The sequence below is a fragment of the Uloborus diversus genome, chromosome 9, assembly GCF_026930045.1.
Source record: "Uloborus diversus isolate 005 chromosome 9, Udiv.v.3.1, whole genome shotgun sequence".
NCBI classification, from domain to species: domain Eukaryota; kingdom Metazoa; phylum Arthropoda; class Arachnida; order Araneae; family Uloboridae; genus Uloborus; species Uloborus diversus.
The window spans coordinates 92,956,520-92,973,260 of record NC_072739.1 but is presented as its reverse complement, the minus strand read 5'-3'; the positions used below and the strand labels follow the sequence as shown (position 1 = coordinate 92,973,260).

The 16,741-nt window shown below is 30.9% G+C and overlaps 1 protein-coding gene across 1 annotated transcript in view; it reads left to right on the top strand.

Moving 5' to 3' along the window:
* The first annotated feature begins 936 nt into the window (after positions 1-936).
* LOC129230376 (uncharacterized) overlaps positions 937-16,741 on the top strand; it is a 57,958-nt gene continuing 42,153 nt past the window's right edge. Inside the window, exon 1 of the mRNA XM_054864774.1 lies at positions 937-1,953. Coding sequence (XP_054720749.1) covers positions 1,635-1,953 — 319 coding nt within the window. The 5' untranslated portion in view covers positions 937-1,634. The remainder of the gene's footprint in view (positions 1,954-16,741) is intronic.

Below are 16,741 nucleotides of genomic sequence, written 5' to 3'. Positions count from 1 at the left end.
AGAGCGATTACAATAGTAATTATTCAAAGAGTGATTAAAATAGTAATTATTTAAAAACAATTACAATAGTAATTATTTAAAAACAGTTACAATAGTAATTATTTAAAAAAGAATTACAATAGTAATTATTTAAAAGATAATTACAATAGTAATTATTTTTAAAAAATACTATTGAAAAATACTTGGCTTTGCATGCGTACAGTATTCAAAAAAAAAAAAAAAAAGAGGTTTAAAAAAAACATCTTTTCTACTGCAACATTTCTATTCAAAAATGCCGTTTTAGTCGAATTAAAATACTTTTTCATCTGGAAGCACCATGCTTCTATTTTGGTCTGGAGGAAGCAGTAATAACATAGTCAAAAGAGTATCAAATTATGAATGAAAAACGGTTTTGAAAATTCATGAATTGAACTTTTTTTCATACTAACCATCTCAAGTATGCCTCTCATACAAAGCGAAACTGATTTTCTCTAAGGGATAGCTTGCATATTATCGTGCAACATGTAATTTCACCAAAGAAACGATAAATCATTAGAAGTGGTGGGGATTTCTTTCTCCAACTAAAAAAAAAGTTAGCAATTTAAAATTCTTTTATGTAAGAATCGACGACCCTTCAGAAAATCCTGTTTTAAGCATGATTGATAAGATTACTTTAAAACGCAGTTTCACTTTCCATTTTCCTATGCAAAACGATGGACTGGAGATGAAGAAGATGCTCGAGAAGAAGGAAAAGTAGAAAAAATTCTCTAGATGCAGCCCCGACGCAAGGTTAAAATATTTATCCCTCTTTTTTTTTTCTTGTTCTTGCCGAATGACCTTGAGTACGATCATCGCCAGAAGCTATAAGAGTGGCTGGATAAGCGAGCGCAGTAAAATGCAACAGGTAGAAAAGATCCTCAACTGGTCCATCGTTCTCACACCGGTGGACCTGGCTTAACCCTTTGCTCTGTTCCTTTCAGGAGCTGATTACTTCTCTTTCGTCCTGTCCCCATTCCATCCCTTTCACTATTTCAAGTTCGGACTGTTGCTTTTCAAGAGCGAAGATTGACGGCTGACATCTGCCGCGCGTATTTATTTGGGTTGTTCAAGAGAAAGTGAATTGATTGGAGAGTACATCGAACTTTTATGCTCTTTCCATTGGCAAAAGGAACGAGATATTATTGAAGAATCTCGTTATCGATTGGAAGTCGTGTTTATTTTTTTACCGAAGTGATTGGTGATTGCATATTAGTGGAATCTTCGAAAAATTTGCGGGTGCCATCTTTGCCAACGATTTGCTTGAATCCCTTCTTTTGCCATCCATAAAGAAACCCAAATTCTGTAAGTTCATCAAATTATTTGTTTTGATATACTGGAACAATTCTTGAACGAAATATTAATAGTTTTCTTTAGGAAAACGAAGTTTACTAGTTGGATATTAAAAAAGTTTTTGACTGTTGGGTAAATTGAAGAAAGTGATCTTCGAAGTTTTATATCAAAACTTGATGGTACAGGAAGAAAAATTACCATTTTCTGAGTTTATCTTCCCATCTAGGTAAGAATAAATTGCCATAAACTAATAATTTGAGTGCTCAGACATTTTTTCCCCATCAACAATATCATAACCAAAATCGTGCCATCATAATCCATTCATAATGGCCAACTGGAGCATACAGTTCATTTTTATTTTATCTTGTCTTTGTACTTTTCATTGCCAAACCCCTGGTGCTAAACCTCATCTGCCTTCGGACCAAACAGCAACAACAGAAAGCAATGAAGTCAAGAAAGTTCATGTGCGACAGGCTTGGATACAAATGGATAAAGACTTGAAATCTGGCGTGGGGAAGATAATACGCAGAGCCATGCCATACTTAATGAAAGAAATTTACAAAAAGGATGTAACTGCCAGTTGCCTTGGAGCCCTGATGCAGCTATCTACAGCGTTGAGGCAGTCAAAACTATGGGCTTATAAAAGTAAGCAATTTCCTTGCAATTTGCTCAAAATATTAGATTGATGAATAGAATTTTTCTGTGTTTACGTCATTTTCATTTTATTTCTTTCACCATTTAAATGCGATGTTTGTTTTGCGAAATTAGAATTTTTGCGAAAATTACACATTGATGAATTGAAAACTATTAAGCATAACTATTCTGCCAGGAAAGCGCAGTATCAGCAATTTTTTAAAGCTTTTCTTTCTTTCTTTCTTTCTTTCTTTTTTTTTTTTTTTTGATATTTTTGTTATCTGTTGTTCTTTAGCTTTATTGTACAAGCTTGCTTACTGCTTTCCAATGAAAATAAAGAACGAAAAAAAAAAAAAAACTTCAAATTCTGACTCAAAATATGTTTTTTCAAATATCGAAGGAACTCATTTCTGCAGATACTGCTCTTTACCTTCCCACGGCAGTATTAACCTTATGGTTGAAAAAAAAAGCAATGCAATAAAGTATTTTAGACATTTGAAGATATTGCTTTTTGAGCCACGTTACGTGAGAGGTCATTTTTTGTGATTACTAATTTTTGTTGATGATCTGACTTTTGTGCATGTAAGTTTCGTGGAGAGTCCGTCTTTCAGACAAATATTTTTGCAATATCAAATTTTGAAAAGGGTTAGTTTTGGCAATTTGTTTTTATATGCTCATTGCTCTTCAATTGAATCAAAAAACTGCCATGTAAATATCTAATATTTTTCTGGTTTCGCTGAAAGTTAAGGCGAAAAAAAAATTACATTATGATTATTTATATATTATTATTAATATTATTTATATATTATTATTAATATTATTTATATATTATTATTATCATTATTTATGTATTATTCCTTATATATCATTATTTATATATTAGTATTATTATTTATATATTATTACTATTATTTACTTATTATTACTATTATATCCTTCTAATTTAAATTTATAAATGTAGAAATAGTTGAACGAAATTGAATAATTCATGATTTTTTTTAATCAATTGTTTTCAAGCAAATAGTTTACTAAGACTAGTTATTCTCTAAGTTTTTTTTTTTTTTTGAGAACATCACAATGTTTTTTTCTTTCGTATTATTTCCCACTAAAATTCTTTTTTTTTCTTTCATCTGTTTAAACCAATCAAAACAAGAGTAATTATGGATTTATATATTATTATTATTCATATGTTATTATTATTTATATATTATTACTATTATATCCTTCTACTTTAAATTTATAAATGTAGAAGTAGTGGAACGAAATTGAATAATTCATAAAAAAAATTTTTGTCAATTGTTTTTGATTAAATAGTTTACTAAAATTAATTATTCTCCAAGTTTTTTTTTTTTTTTTTTGAGAAAATCACAATATTTTTTCTGTCCCACTAAATTTTTTTTTTCCATCTGTTTAAACCAATCAAAACAAGAGTTATTATGGATGCTAATAAATAGCGTTATTGTTATAAATAGAAAACTTTCGAAATATTTTAAACGAGAATATCAGTAAAATAAATTTAAAGCATTTCTGGCTAAGAAATATTTATTTTATTTCAATGAGCAGTTTAAAAGTTTGTATGAAAAGCTGTAACACGAAAGAACGCGTGTCCGAAACATTGATGTAAAACAATATCCACAAGTTTGACCCAAAAAGAAAAATAAATTCTATTCAAATAAATGACGAAAGTGTAGAAAAGTGGTGTAGGACAAAGGTATTGTTTTCGCTGAGTCGTGAACGCTATTAGGAAGACGACGGTGACAATACAATGATAAAAAAAAAAAAAAAAAAAAAAACAGAAGCATGTAAGAAAACTTTGAAGTTTAGTGTATTTACTGCTGTTCCACACTTTCACGCATTTTTGCTTTTTCTTTACACTTATTATTCAAGAAAAAAAACAAAAAAAAAAAACTAACATTTATGCTGATTCAGGCTATGCCAACAAGTGGCCGTCTTAGGTAATCTGTTCTGCTCTTAACCAATAGAATTAGTTCAAGGCAGTATGACGAAGTGCATATATAGATATTAGAAAGTAATATTTTGGTGCAGTAATTAAGATTCCAATTGTATATATTTCGTTATGTCGGTATTTTATTTGTTTATTTTTTATGGCGTAAAGTTTTTGTAGCTAAATTAGTATTTTGTTGCGGAATATGCTTTGAGAAAGAATTGTGAATGAATGCGATAAAAATTATGTTTTATCACACAGAGTTTATATGATTTGTCTTTTTACATAAAAAAGTAAATTTGAATGCGTTTAGATTTTAGTGAGGAAAACTGAATGTAACAGATGAACAGACAATCATAACTACTTAAGTAACTGCTTAATTTAGTTGAAGTGACAGGTTTTGCTTTGATTTGATGTAAATAAAACTAACGCTTCCCTTTTGCTTTTGATTTGACAGAAATGAAATTAATGCTTCTCTTTGCTTTTGATTTGACTGGAATGAAATTAATGCTTCTCTTTGCTTTTGATTTGACTGGAATGAAATTAATGCTTCTCTTTGCTTTTGATTTGACAGAAATGAAACTAGTGCTTCCCTTTTGCTTTCGATTTGATACGAATGGAATTCTTTTCTGTCAAATCAAAAGCAAAGGAAGCAACTGCTTCCCTTTGCTTTGACAGAAATGTACATAAAGCTTCCCTTTTGCTTTTGATTTGACTGAAATAAAACTAATGCTTCCCTTTTGCTTTTAACTTGTCTAAAATGAAACTAACGATTCTCTTTGCTTTTGATTTTACAGAAATGAAACTAATGGCTTCCCTTTTGCTTCTAATTTGGCAGGAATGAAACTAATGCTTCCATTTTCTTTTTGATTAACATGAAACTTAAGTAAACTGACATTGATGTTTTTTTATTTCAACACAACGAACTCTTTACTTCTCTTGAAACATATGTCTTTTAACTGATACTAATATATTTCCATTTTCTGATTGATTTGGAAAAAAAAAAAGAAAATAAAAAGAAAAAAGATGAATGCTTTTTTAAACGTAAAATCCGTGCCTATTTTTTTAAAAACAATAGTGTGGCTGACTCCCTACCTCGCTACTGATATAATTTATGGAACTGAAACTTCGAAGAATAATACCGCTTTTCCTAATAAATTAACTAAACTGTAGCTTTGTAAAAATAATGAATAGTAATTGCAGTAGACATTGCTTTAAAAATAATTTTTCTACACTTAGGCACTTACATATTGTTGAATTCAGTTCTGAAATACTAAGCTTTCAAAACTTATAGTCCTTAAAAAACTGTGATGAAACTTTTAAATCCAAATACTGATATAACCACTAGCAACAAATAAACAAATAAATAAAGAGATGATTAAAATTTAATCACAACTGTTCATGTAATCTGCGTATTGAGAACAGGCCCGTCGTAAGAACCATTTTGCTACATCTTGTTAAAAATACTCAACTCTCGATAACTCGAAGTCCCAAGGGACCGGCTAAAACGGTCGAATTATTAGTAGTTCGAGTTAAGGGAAGATTCCACAAGTCTCAAGAGTTTGGGACCCGATGAAAACTTCAAGATAAAGGAATGTTCGAGTTATAAGATTCAAGTTATCGAGATTCGACTGCACGCTCATTTTTAAATTATTTAGTAAGTTTCCTGACTTAAATCATTCGTTTAAGAAACTTTCAGTTTTGAATGACGCTTTCAACTAATAATGCAATTATAAGTTGAAAACGTAATATTTTTAACCTACTGTTTTGGAATTACAAGCTAAAATTGAAAGAAAAGTTACTGAAATCTTGGTTAAGAAATAAAAATGATTCGGAGCTAAAATATATCATGAGACTGAACCAAAGGAAATAAAGTGAAATAAAATTTAAAATTGTTAAAACAGACTAATAATTTAAAAATTTTGGTCTTCAAAACGCAAATGAAAAGTATCAATGTTTTTGCTTATTTAAAAAATCATATTCGAAACATTCATTGCATAAACAAATAGCCACAGATGATTCTTTAACATATTCCATTAAAACACGTCGCATGTAGAGCCTGATTTAACGTAGGCTTATGAAGCCTGCCTCAGGCTTAGGGATGCATGTAAGCAACCTTTACTTTGCTAGAGCCCATTTAAAAATTTAGAAACTGCTGATTTGCTTTCACTTCAAAACGTTGTCCATCTCCTTAACAGCTTCTTTGCATGTATTTATTGTTTCATTTCGGAACAAGATCTTCTAGTTTTATTCGAAGGGGGAAGGGGGTTGAAAACATTCAAACGAACACTGAGAACGTCTGAGGGATGCATTTTTTTACATGTGTTGGGTGAAGGGGAAAAGAAAAAAAAAATGACCGTCGCATTTACTTCGGCTTGCCAATCATTCGTATATTCTAATGATTCTTGTTACAATAGTTTATTTTTATGAGGAGAGGCTGCTTTAAGAGCATCAGCAAATCTAAAAGCTTCAATTTAATGCATAAGACGTATCTATTAACTGAGAAAAAAATGTGATGCACTGCATTACCCTTGCAAAGTATTTGATGTATTTTTTTAACTCAAAATAATAGATGCGTGTACTCATGCATGCACATTCGAATATATGCACCTGTTAAATGAATATTTTTTGACACCTTAAAAATACATTATATAAGAGTTTGGTACTTCCAAATTCAAAGAATTTGGATGTTTCTGTTATCGGAATTAAAAATCGTAAGATACTGTATTGTTGTACTGTATTGTTTTGTAAGAAATGGTGTTCGCTACTACTACAATAAATATAAATGCTGCAGATAAAGCACTGAGGTTGTACAATTCTTCAACAATAATAATTTCATTTTTCAGCAAAAAGAAAATGTGTAAGGAGAAGCAATTTAAAAATTTCGTAGAGGGTTTGAACGCTAAAATCCCACCCCTTAAATACGGCTCTGATCCCTCGTACTGCAGTTGATAGCCATGCATATGCAATGAGAAAAAATGTGTGATTGTACCTCTACAGCCCCTTATTCGATTGTACAATTCAAGGGAAGCCCCAGCAAAAGTGTCGGGCCTACAGTCGCAAAATTTCTAAATCGGACTCTGGTCACGTAACTTAAAATTTTAAATTAAGAAACTCCAAAGCAAATTCAATACCTTCATGCAAATGAAAAGAAACAAAGCGTGTATTTAAGTGAAATTGTCTTCACGGAATGGCAGCGATAATTTTATTTTAAAACGCAATTCACTTGACCTGTTCGATAAAGAGTGAAGGGGCAAGAATAACGAGGTAAGAAGGAATAAATTGTCTTCTAATTTCAGGTCAAGATCGGTATAGGTAAATGTGAGTCAAGATCACGCGGAAATTGAATCTCGAGTCCTACAACTTCGTTTCGACCAGACGGAATCTTCATTGTTTGTTTTCTCAGATTAACTACGGAAATTTCGAGGAAGGGAATGTTTTTTGGACTTCATCACGCGATACTGGACGACTTAATTCAGCAGGAGACATACAACTCGGCCCTGAATTCAGAAGAGTTGGAGATTTATTGCAATTTAGGATTGTCTTGAGACGACGGGGAAATGGATGAAAAAATATGCGAATTCAAGGGAAATGTAAAATGTGAAGGAAGTTGGGTTCAGTCTTCGTGAACGGAGATTCTGTTGGGACTCTTTCAGAGGAAGAATAACTTCTTCAAATTAAAATTGCAAATAGTTCTGAATTTGCCTCGATAACATTTTTTCAAAACAGAAATCGGAAAAAGAAGTTTTTGGTGATTTATTATTATTATTTTTTTTAAATTTGCAATGTTAAAAATCAAAGTACAAGTAAATGCTCCGATAGAACTCAAAAATGAACAAAATGTGATCTAGGCCGTTGCCAAAGACATTTTCTGGCACGCCAGTACCGGGGCGGTTGGTGATTTAAATCAGTTTATTGTTTTTATTGTTCCATATTTCATAATACATGCAGTCATAACTGCTGTATAATGTGGGTTAACAAAATTATTACGATTCGCAACTCAAAAAAACTGTAACTGGCGCTGCAGTCTCTGGTTAATGGCTGCCGAAAGAGGTAAAACTAAGACCGATCCGCTTACGTCAGATATTATCTGTCCAATGAGACATCTGCCTTGTTCGCTCAAAGCTGAAATGTTTTATCGCTTACGCTAGTTTCTTAAATCACCACAAGGTAGCGTATTCAAGCTCTAGGACTGCGAATTACATGCTCCTATCGAAAACTTAGGTAGTCGCAGAGGCTCACGTGACACACTAGTGCAATCAAAATGTATTGTATGTTGGTTCAGCTTGTACGAAAAATACGCATAACGTTATAGTAAAAAACTTGATATCAGTGCACGTGAAAACGAAAATATAAGGGCAATGCATAAAATGTAATAACATAAAGTAAAATACTATAACAACAAATGAAACTTAATAACAATGCATTAATATTAATAACAAAGCATAACACTTAATAACAATGAACAAACTAATATAACGACAAATAAAATCCAATAGCAAAGGATAAAAATTATGATTCAAAAAAAAAAAAAAAAAAAATTAAAAAAAAAAACCCCTATATTGCAGAAAAAATACGTATATTTTTTTAGAAACATAACATCTTAATATATAAAAATCAATGTCCTGAGATAACATATATATATATATATATATATCAACGCACAGCCAATACCACTGAAGCCTCAGACTTGAAATTTGGCAGGCATGTCCACATGATTACGAAAGTATCCACTAAGAAAGGATTTTTCGAAATATCAATTAGTTCAAGAGAAATTAATTAAAACCCCTTAATTTCTTTGAAATAAAAACCTATCATTGAAATTAAAATCCCTTATTTTCTCAGAGGCTTTCCTCCATTCAAATCATTATTCAGTACTTCATCTCAACTTTTGGTCGATAGCGAATTTTAAATTTGTTATTGTATTTGTTTCTCACGTGATTCTTCGAGGCTTTTCTCAAGTCAAATAATAATCTTTCTGTCTTTTGCTTTCATTTTTTCAAAACTAGAAACGAAGTTTTTAAGAACATCATCACAGGTGGACTATCCTTTTGAATTTAAAAGAGTGCAGTTTCCTGTAAAAGTTTGCTTTGCAATAACCGTTAATAAGTCACAAGGACAGACATTAAAAGTAGCAGAGATCAATTTAAGAGAAGACTTTTTTTCACACGGCCAATTTTATGTAGCTTGCTCCAAAGTCAGTTCATCAAGCAGCTTAATAATTTTAGCACCAGAAAAAAATATAGAATAAAAATGTTGTATACAAAGAAGTTCTTGCTTAAACATAGGTATAACAATAAAATGTGGATGGCCTGTGTTTGCAAAGATAATCAATACTTTAAAAGGATCGTTAATAACAGTTAAAGATCGGTTAAGGACAAGGGCATATATGTAAGGAGTCCAGGGGCCCCGGGATCCTCACAAAATTAGAAAAAAATATATAGGTAATAAGTAATTATTATAGGGGATTTTCGAAACTAGGTGTACCAAGCACAGTTAACCCCTGCTAATTCCATTACCCGAGCAATACCGGGTACGGTAATGCTAGTAATCTATATTAACGTGAGCGAAGCCGCGGGTAAAAGCTAGTTAATTATAAGAATAATGCTGAATAAAGTATTTTAAATCTTATTTACTTGCTTCAGCAATTTTTAAAAAATGATGGTTAACTTTTTTCTTTTTTTGGCGGAGTTTTTCGAGCAGATTTCAGCTTCTTACATTGTACAAGTCATTCTTCAAAAAGTGTAACCTTTCTGTCACACGCCTTTTACAGAAAAAACTTTAAGAAACAATTCAATTAACAATGCTTTTTAATTTTATAAAAAAATATATCTATTTAAACCTGCCAACACTTTTTTAATAATAATTTTTATTTTAGTACATTTTTGATTCACAACATGGGATGTCACACCTCCGTGGCATGTCACACACCTTGTGTGACTGTTTATGTTGCTTAATAACTAGTTTAATTAAAAGTATATACTTATTTATTTATTATTCCACTCACAAGTGTCTTAAATACTAATTGTCTAAGTATATTTAATTTTTTAGTATTGTGTTTTAGTTCGTTTCAGAAGGACAAGGAGCCATGTCACACAATAAATTCTCACCTCCGTTACCTAAACAGGAAATGCCATTCCTCATTACCACGTGGCAGTAATGACATCAAATTTTATTTTCCATGATGCAAGGAGAACCCCCCTTGTTTATTTTCAGCCATAGTTGAAGTTGTGATATTTTTGTCGAAAAACAAGAAGAGAGATTTTGCTTTAAAAACTTAGTGTGGTTACTCTGACTTCTCACCTCCGTGAACTTAGAATTTCAGGGATGTAAATTAATGTAAAAAAAGAAGCGAGCATGTTTTCATATGCTTAACATGTGCAGATTGTAGCAACGAAGAAAAACAAATTTCCATGAAAAATGTATCTATTAGGCCTATATTAATGGAAAGATCCTCACCTCCGTGACAAACCTTATTAATGTCTATATTTCTGAGGTGAAAATAACTGATGAAGGGGAAATACATCAACAATAGGCATTCTACCAAAATTAAAAATTGCCAGTATATCCTCAAATTTACTAAATACTATTTTTTAACCTACATTTGAAACTACTAATCAAGCCGTACTTTAATTAAGGGAGCTTAATATTAGATTCCCACTAATCATTAAAATATCTCATTATTTGCACAATTAACAAAATTACTACTTTGATATTAAATTGGCCTCGATTTTTAAACATTAAAACTGTTTTTCTACGTTTTATTTCCGTGCACAAGGCATTATTTTTTTTATTTATAAGTAAAATGGGCCTATATTAATGGAAAACTGGACCTATATTAATGGAACTTAGCTGGGCCATTGTGAATAATTTCTTCTAGTAGGTAGCACTTTCATTTAAGAATGAAAAAAAAAGAAGAAAACAAAAGGATTCGAAATTGAAAAATATTTGCGTTCAAAAGTTACGTTTTCTGGAGAATGACCCGTATTCATTCTAATGATCTTTCGAAAAACAATTTGAGAATCCTTGCACTTCTTACGAAGAGAAAAAGCAGGATAAATAATACAATGAAGATCGTCTTTTAATTACAAAAATTTCCAAGTAATTGCGTTACCTAAATATAGATCCTTGATATTATTTGACATTGAACTTGTCATTTTGAACATAATCGAGAAAATCAGAAAGAACAATTTAGAAAGCGGGAAAAAAATTGGCAGATTAAAATCTGACATTAAAAGGAAACACGAATCTTTTGAATAGCGGAAACAAAAAAATCGTCCCGAATCATTCAATTCATTTGATCTCAAATATTTGTCTCCTCAAGAGAATAAGACCAATTTGATGCATCTTTATATATTAATAGGCAAGCCGTTTTCTTTCGGTACCGATTCCTCCTCTGTTTGTGAACCGATTTCCTTCATTCTTTTTTTGTTTAGTAGCTATTGCCGAGTTTTAGTGTCATCAATAAAAATTTTTGAAATCGAACGCTAATTAACGGAGATATTAATAAAAAAGGCATTTTTGTCTTAAATGTCTCTTTCTACGCGAACGGATGGTCCAATTTTTTCGAATTTGATATGGCTGGAAAGGTTTTTAAAAAATGCTCCTAACGAAGAAAGGGTCAGGGCGCCCAAGGTTCAATAACCTAAATCCACTAGAAAAAAAGTTATAAGCGTTTTTTAGTTAGCGAAACTCAAAAATTTTAATTTTATCTCTTTTCCATTGTTGAAATTCATTGTTGGAAGCGTGAAACATTAAGTTTTAATTAATTTTTTAACCGCTTTTTCTACACGAAAAATGTATTTTAATGCTTCGAGCTTGGTATGGTTGGAAAGCTCGTGAAAAATACTTCAAAAAACGTTTACCCCCCGTTACGGAAAAAAAAAAATCCCGCTACGATGACTAGAAAATAAGCTAGAAGCAATTATAAGTTAGGGAAAATTCATTTTTATTCAATTTTTCACGCGACTTAGTTAGCGTGAAGAAATTTCTCGATAATATTGTCTCGCCATTTTTAGCTTGAGCGTGACGAACTGAAATTCGTGCATTTATTTTTATTCTTGAGGCTTTGCAACATTTTCAAAATTGCTATTTTTGGACTGTTGATACTGTTAAGGATTTTGCAGCTAATGTATTTCGGCGTTGCTCATAGTTTCAGAACTAAACGACTGTTGTCTAAAATTTGGCAATCAAACCAAAATACCAGTTTAAATTAAACGTTCTCTAAACTTTTCTTCAAAAATTTCACTATATTGTTTTTCTTACTTTTACACAGCGAGGTTTTCTCACTTATTTCCACTAACCCTCAAAATAGAGTATTTACGTAGCAAACTTTTATCAATACCTACTCTATGTTAGGTATGTAATTGCTCAAAAATCTTATATCTTTTATTTTAAAAAATGCCTTAATTTATATTTCTATTCTATGAACATTGACTGTCATTACTTCCATTATGCTTCGATGTAGAACATTAACAGGTCGAAGTACGAGACAAAGAAGCAGGAATAATTACTCACGTAATAGTATAAATGATACAGAAAATAATGAAATTAGTTTGCGAGCTACATTTGAATGCGCACTGAACGCCATTCCAAGAACTTTCAATAGTTATGACTGCGGAATGATGGATTTACAATGCAGGTTTTGCAATGCAAAACATTTCGAGTCTGAAGTGACTTTAGGTAATAGGAACGCATTTGCTTCCTGTTGCCATAAGGGTAAAGTGCTATTACCGCCTCTAAGTCAAAACGATTATTTCAAATCATTGTACCACAGATTAACTTCAAGTTAAACTTCAATAAAAACAAAGTCAAAAAATTATTTTAAAAATATTCGTAAATTTAATTCGTTAATTTAGTATGACATCAGTTATGCAGCGCCCTTAACAATAAACGAATCTCAAAGACGACCTCTTTTTAAAAATTGTACTACTATTGCCGGTCCAGTGTTTTCGAATGGACAATTATATGTTGCCACTAGTCGAGTTCGTTTATTTGGTACTTGGAAATTTATATTTCTAATGACGAAGAAGCAACTTACTCAGTAATAGTAGACGTTTTATAAGTAATATTGTTCACACAGAAGTTTTACGTATAAACTGAGTTTTGATACTTCATTTTATACAGGAAGATTTCGAAAATGAGATAATTGGCGGTTTTTATCCATTGGCGTCACATTTTTTGTTTCGAATGCCAGCGCGAAGAATTTATTTCTTTTGCATACGTAAACAAAGAGTAGGGAAATATCTATTTGCATAGTGTTAGCACAAAGCAACATGATATCCAAAATAAAATTATTCAAGCCAAGAATTTGACGACCACACCAATTTCTCAATGGTGTTGTTTTCTTCAGTCAAAAATACTACTTTTAGTCACTGAAATGATAGAATAAGCAAATGAAATAACGTTATTTTATATTATTTTTTTAAATGTTTGATTTTGGAAATAAAGTGTGATCGTCGTTACAAGTACTGTACTTTGGCGCGCTACTCTATATTCGCGCTATATGTTTATGATTTGCTGTCAATTGCGTTTCCAGGTTATGATATTTTTCGCTGTGCGCTAACGGCATCAGTGAATGGCATTTCATCGCTTTTAACATGTGCAAAAGCGTAAAAAATGAATTTCAATCTGTGCACCAATTAAAATAATTTTTAAAAAATATAACATTTTTTCAAATTATTTAAAATATAGTTAAAACCTATGTTTTTAAGCATGTTCTTTCAGAAAAAAAATACTTTTAAAATTTCAAAAATTACCCCATTACCGAAATATCCCTTTTCATCCATTTATTTTGAGATTAACAGACAAAAATCAAAACTGAAATAAATTATTACTGTCTGTTATTGCGTGCACATATAAAAATTGCATGTTTCCAGACGTACAGTGAACATGAGTAAGAGTAGAAATAAAAACGTTGGAAATAGTTAAAATCATACAAGTTTTATCAAATATTCATTTATGAATATGGTCGAGTTTCGACCACTGGACGAACACTAGTCATTATAAATGGTGCTTTTTGGATGAAATACGATTAGCTTTTGTGGAAGGTTTTGAAGAATGGGGTCGTTTCCAAAATTTCAAAAGTATTTTTTTCTGAAAGAGCATGCTTAAAAAAAAAAGATCATTATATATAAAATATATAATGATCTGACCATTTTTTAAATAATTTGTTTAAGTTTAATATTTTTAAAAAATTACTTAAATCGGTGCGCTTTCATTGTTTAGGCTTCTGTCGTGTGACGCCGCAAATGATGAAATGCCATTTAGTGTTGCCACTCACGGAGCAAAATATTTAATTCGCATCTTTACTGACGTGTATTGGCAACGATATGGTTGATAGCAAGCGTAGAGCGTAATTTTAATTCACTTCTTGATTATCATAACGTGGAAACGCGGTACAAAGATGCGCCAAAAAACATCATTTGTGACGTCAACAAGACCACGCCTTGCTTGAAAAATTGGACAGTTTAAAAAATTTATTAAAAAATAACTGTTGGGAAAATGAAAGTATTTTCTAAGTCCATGTTATTTTTTTTTACTCATTCTATCAATTTCAGTGACTAAAAGTAGTACTTTTGCCTGAAGGAAACAACCTCATAATGAAGTATCAAATAATTAATGATAGCACATTCCCAATAATATATTTTTCTTCAAGAGGTAACACAATTTGTATTAGTTATTGCTTTAACTGTATTTTTAACGCATCATTCTAAATGGTGCTTTTTGAATGAAACACGATTAGTTTTTGCAGTAGATTAAGAATAATGGAGTGTCAAATAATGGGGTCGTTTCCAAAATTTTAAAAGTATTTTTTTCTGAGAGCATGCTTAAAAACATAGGATCTGACCATTTTTTAAATAATTTATTTAAGTTTAATATTAAAAAAAAAATACTTAAAGTGGTGCGCTTTCATTGTTTACCCTTCTGTCGTGTGACGTCACGAATGATGAAATGCCATTCAATGTTGCCATTCACAGAGCAAAATATTTAATTCGCATCTTTACTCATGTATATTGGTAACGATATGGTTGATAGCAAGCGTAGAGCGCAATTTTTCATTCGCTTCTTGATTATCATAACGTGGAAACGCTATAGAAAGATGCGCCAAATTGCATCATTTCTGACGGCATAAAGACCACTTCTTGTTTTCGAAATCGGACATTAAAAAAAATTTAATTAAAAAAAATCAGTTGGGAAAATGAAAGTATTTTCTGGGTCCATGTTATTTTTTTACTCATTCTATCAATTTCAGCGACTTAAAGTAGTACTTTTGACTGAAGGAAACAACCCCATTAGTAAAAGCTTCTTCTCAATAATAAATATATTTTTAAGAGGCAGAACAATTTGCATTAGCTATTGTTTTACCTATGTTTTTACTGCATCACTCTAAATGGTGCTTTTTGAATGAAATACGATTAGTTTTTGTAGCAGATCAGAAAGAATAATGGAGCATCACTCAATTAATGATTTTTGATTCCCAATAATATACTTTTCTTTAAGAGGTAAAAAAAAATTGTATTAGTAATTGCTTTAACTATGTTTTTAATGTATCATTCTAAATGGTGCTTTTTGAATGAATTACGATTAGTTTTACAATGGATTAAGAATCATGGAGTGTCAAACAACTAATGATAGCTCCTTCTCAATAATGTATATTTTCTAAGAGGCAGCACACAATTTGCCTTAGGAAATATTTTAACTATGTTTTTAATGCATCATTCTAAACGGCCTTTTTTTGAATGAAATACGATTAATTTTTACAGTAGATTAAGAACGATGGAGTATCAAACAGTTAATGGTAGCTCCGTCTAAATAATATATATATTTTAAGGAGGCAGCATAATTTGCATTAGTTATTGTGAAATATATGTTTTTAATCATCATTCTAAATGGTGCTTTTGAATGAGATACGATTAGCTTTTGCAGCAGATTAAAAAGAATAATGGAATATTAAACAATTAATGATAGCTGCTTCCCAATAATGAGGTAACACAATCTGTATTAGTTATTGCTTCAACTGTGTTCTAAAATGTAATGATTGAAACAGCTGACAGGAAAAAAAAATCTTGTAAAATTGTGATTCATTATTCAGTGGCTTAACCCCTACAATTTGGCAACTGTGCTTCCTGCAGGATTTTCTTGTTGACGCAAGAATTGATAACTCCAGTTTAGTTCAGGTTCAATATCTTCTCATAACTTTACAAAACACCCAGCTCAAAAAAATTAAAACGAAATAAAAATTTAAACATTTACCTCCAAAAAACATTAATTTGAATTTTGACGTCTGGAATTCTAATTATGTTTTTCGAAATCACGGATTGTAATAAGACCCTACTCCTTGGATTTCTTGTTTTTACAAATGGACTGAAATGGAAATGGAGAAGAAATTTCCACCCGTCATGTTATGATCGGCGGTTTTCTAGATTAGGTTATACGAGGCATCTCCATAAAAGAAAGAAATGTTTATACGAATGCGGCAATAAAGATCTGATTGTAATGGCGAACTGGCTTCCGTATGCTTGTCATAAAAATTTAATTTACAATGTATATCTTAATGGTATTTTTATTTCTTATCAATCTTAAATGATAGGGATTAACAATCTGGAAATTTTGCATTTAGATGCAGTTTTGCTTTTCAAGTTCATCTAACATATGCCTTCTTTATAAATATTAAAACAATGAGTTAAACAACGATTATCTTTGGATATGATTTTGTAAATAACTATTTTCACGACAAAAAAAAAAAAAAAAAAAAAAATCCTCTGATTTTTTATTTTTTGACTTTTATTTAAAAGTATAAGAATATGTTGACCAAGCTTATACTACATTAGTGATTTTTTAACTTTTTAGTAA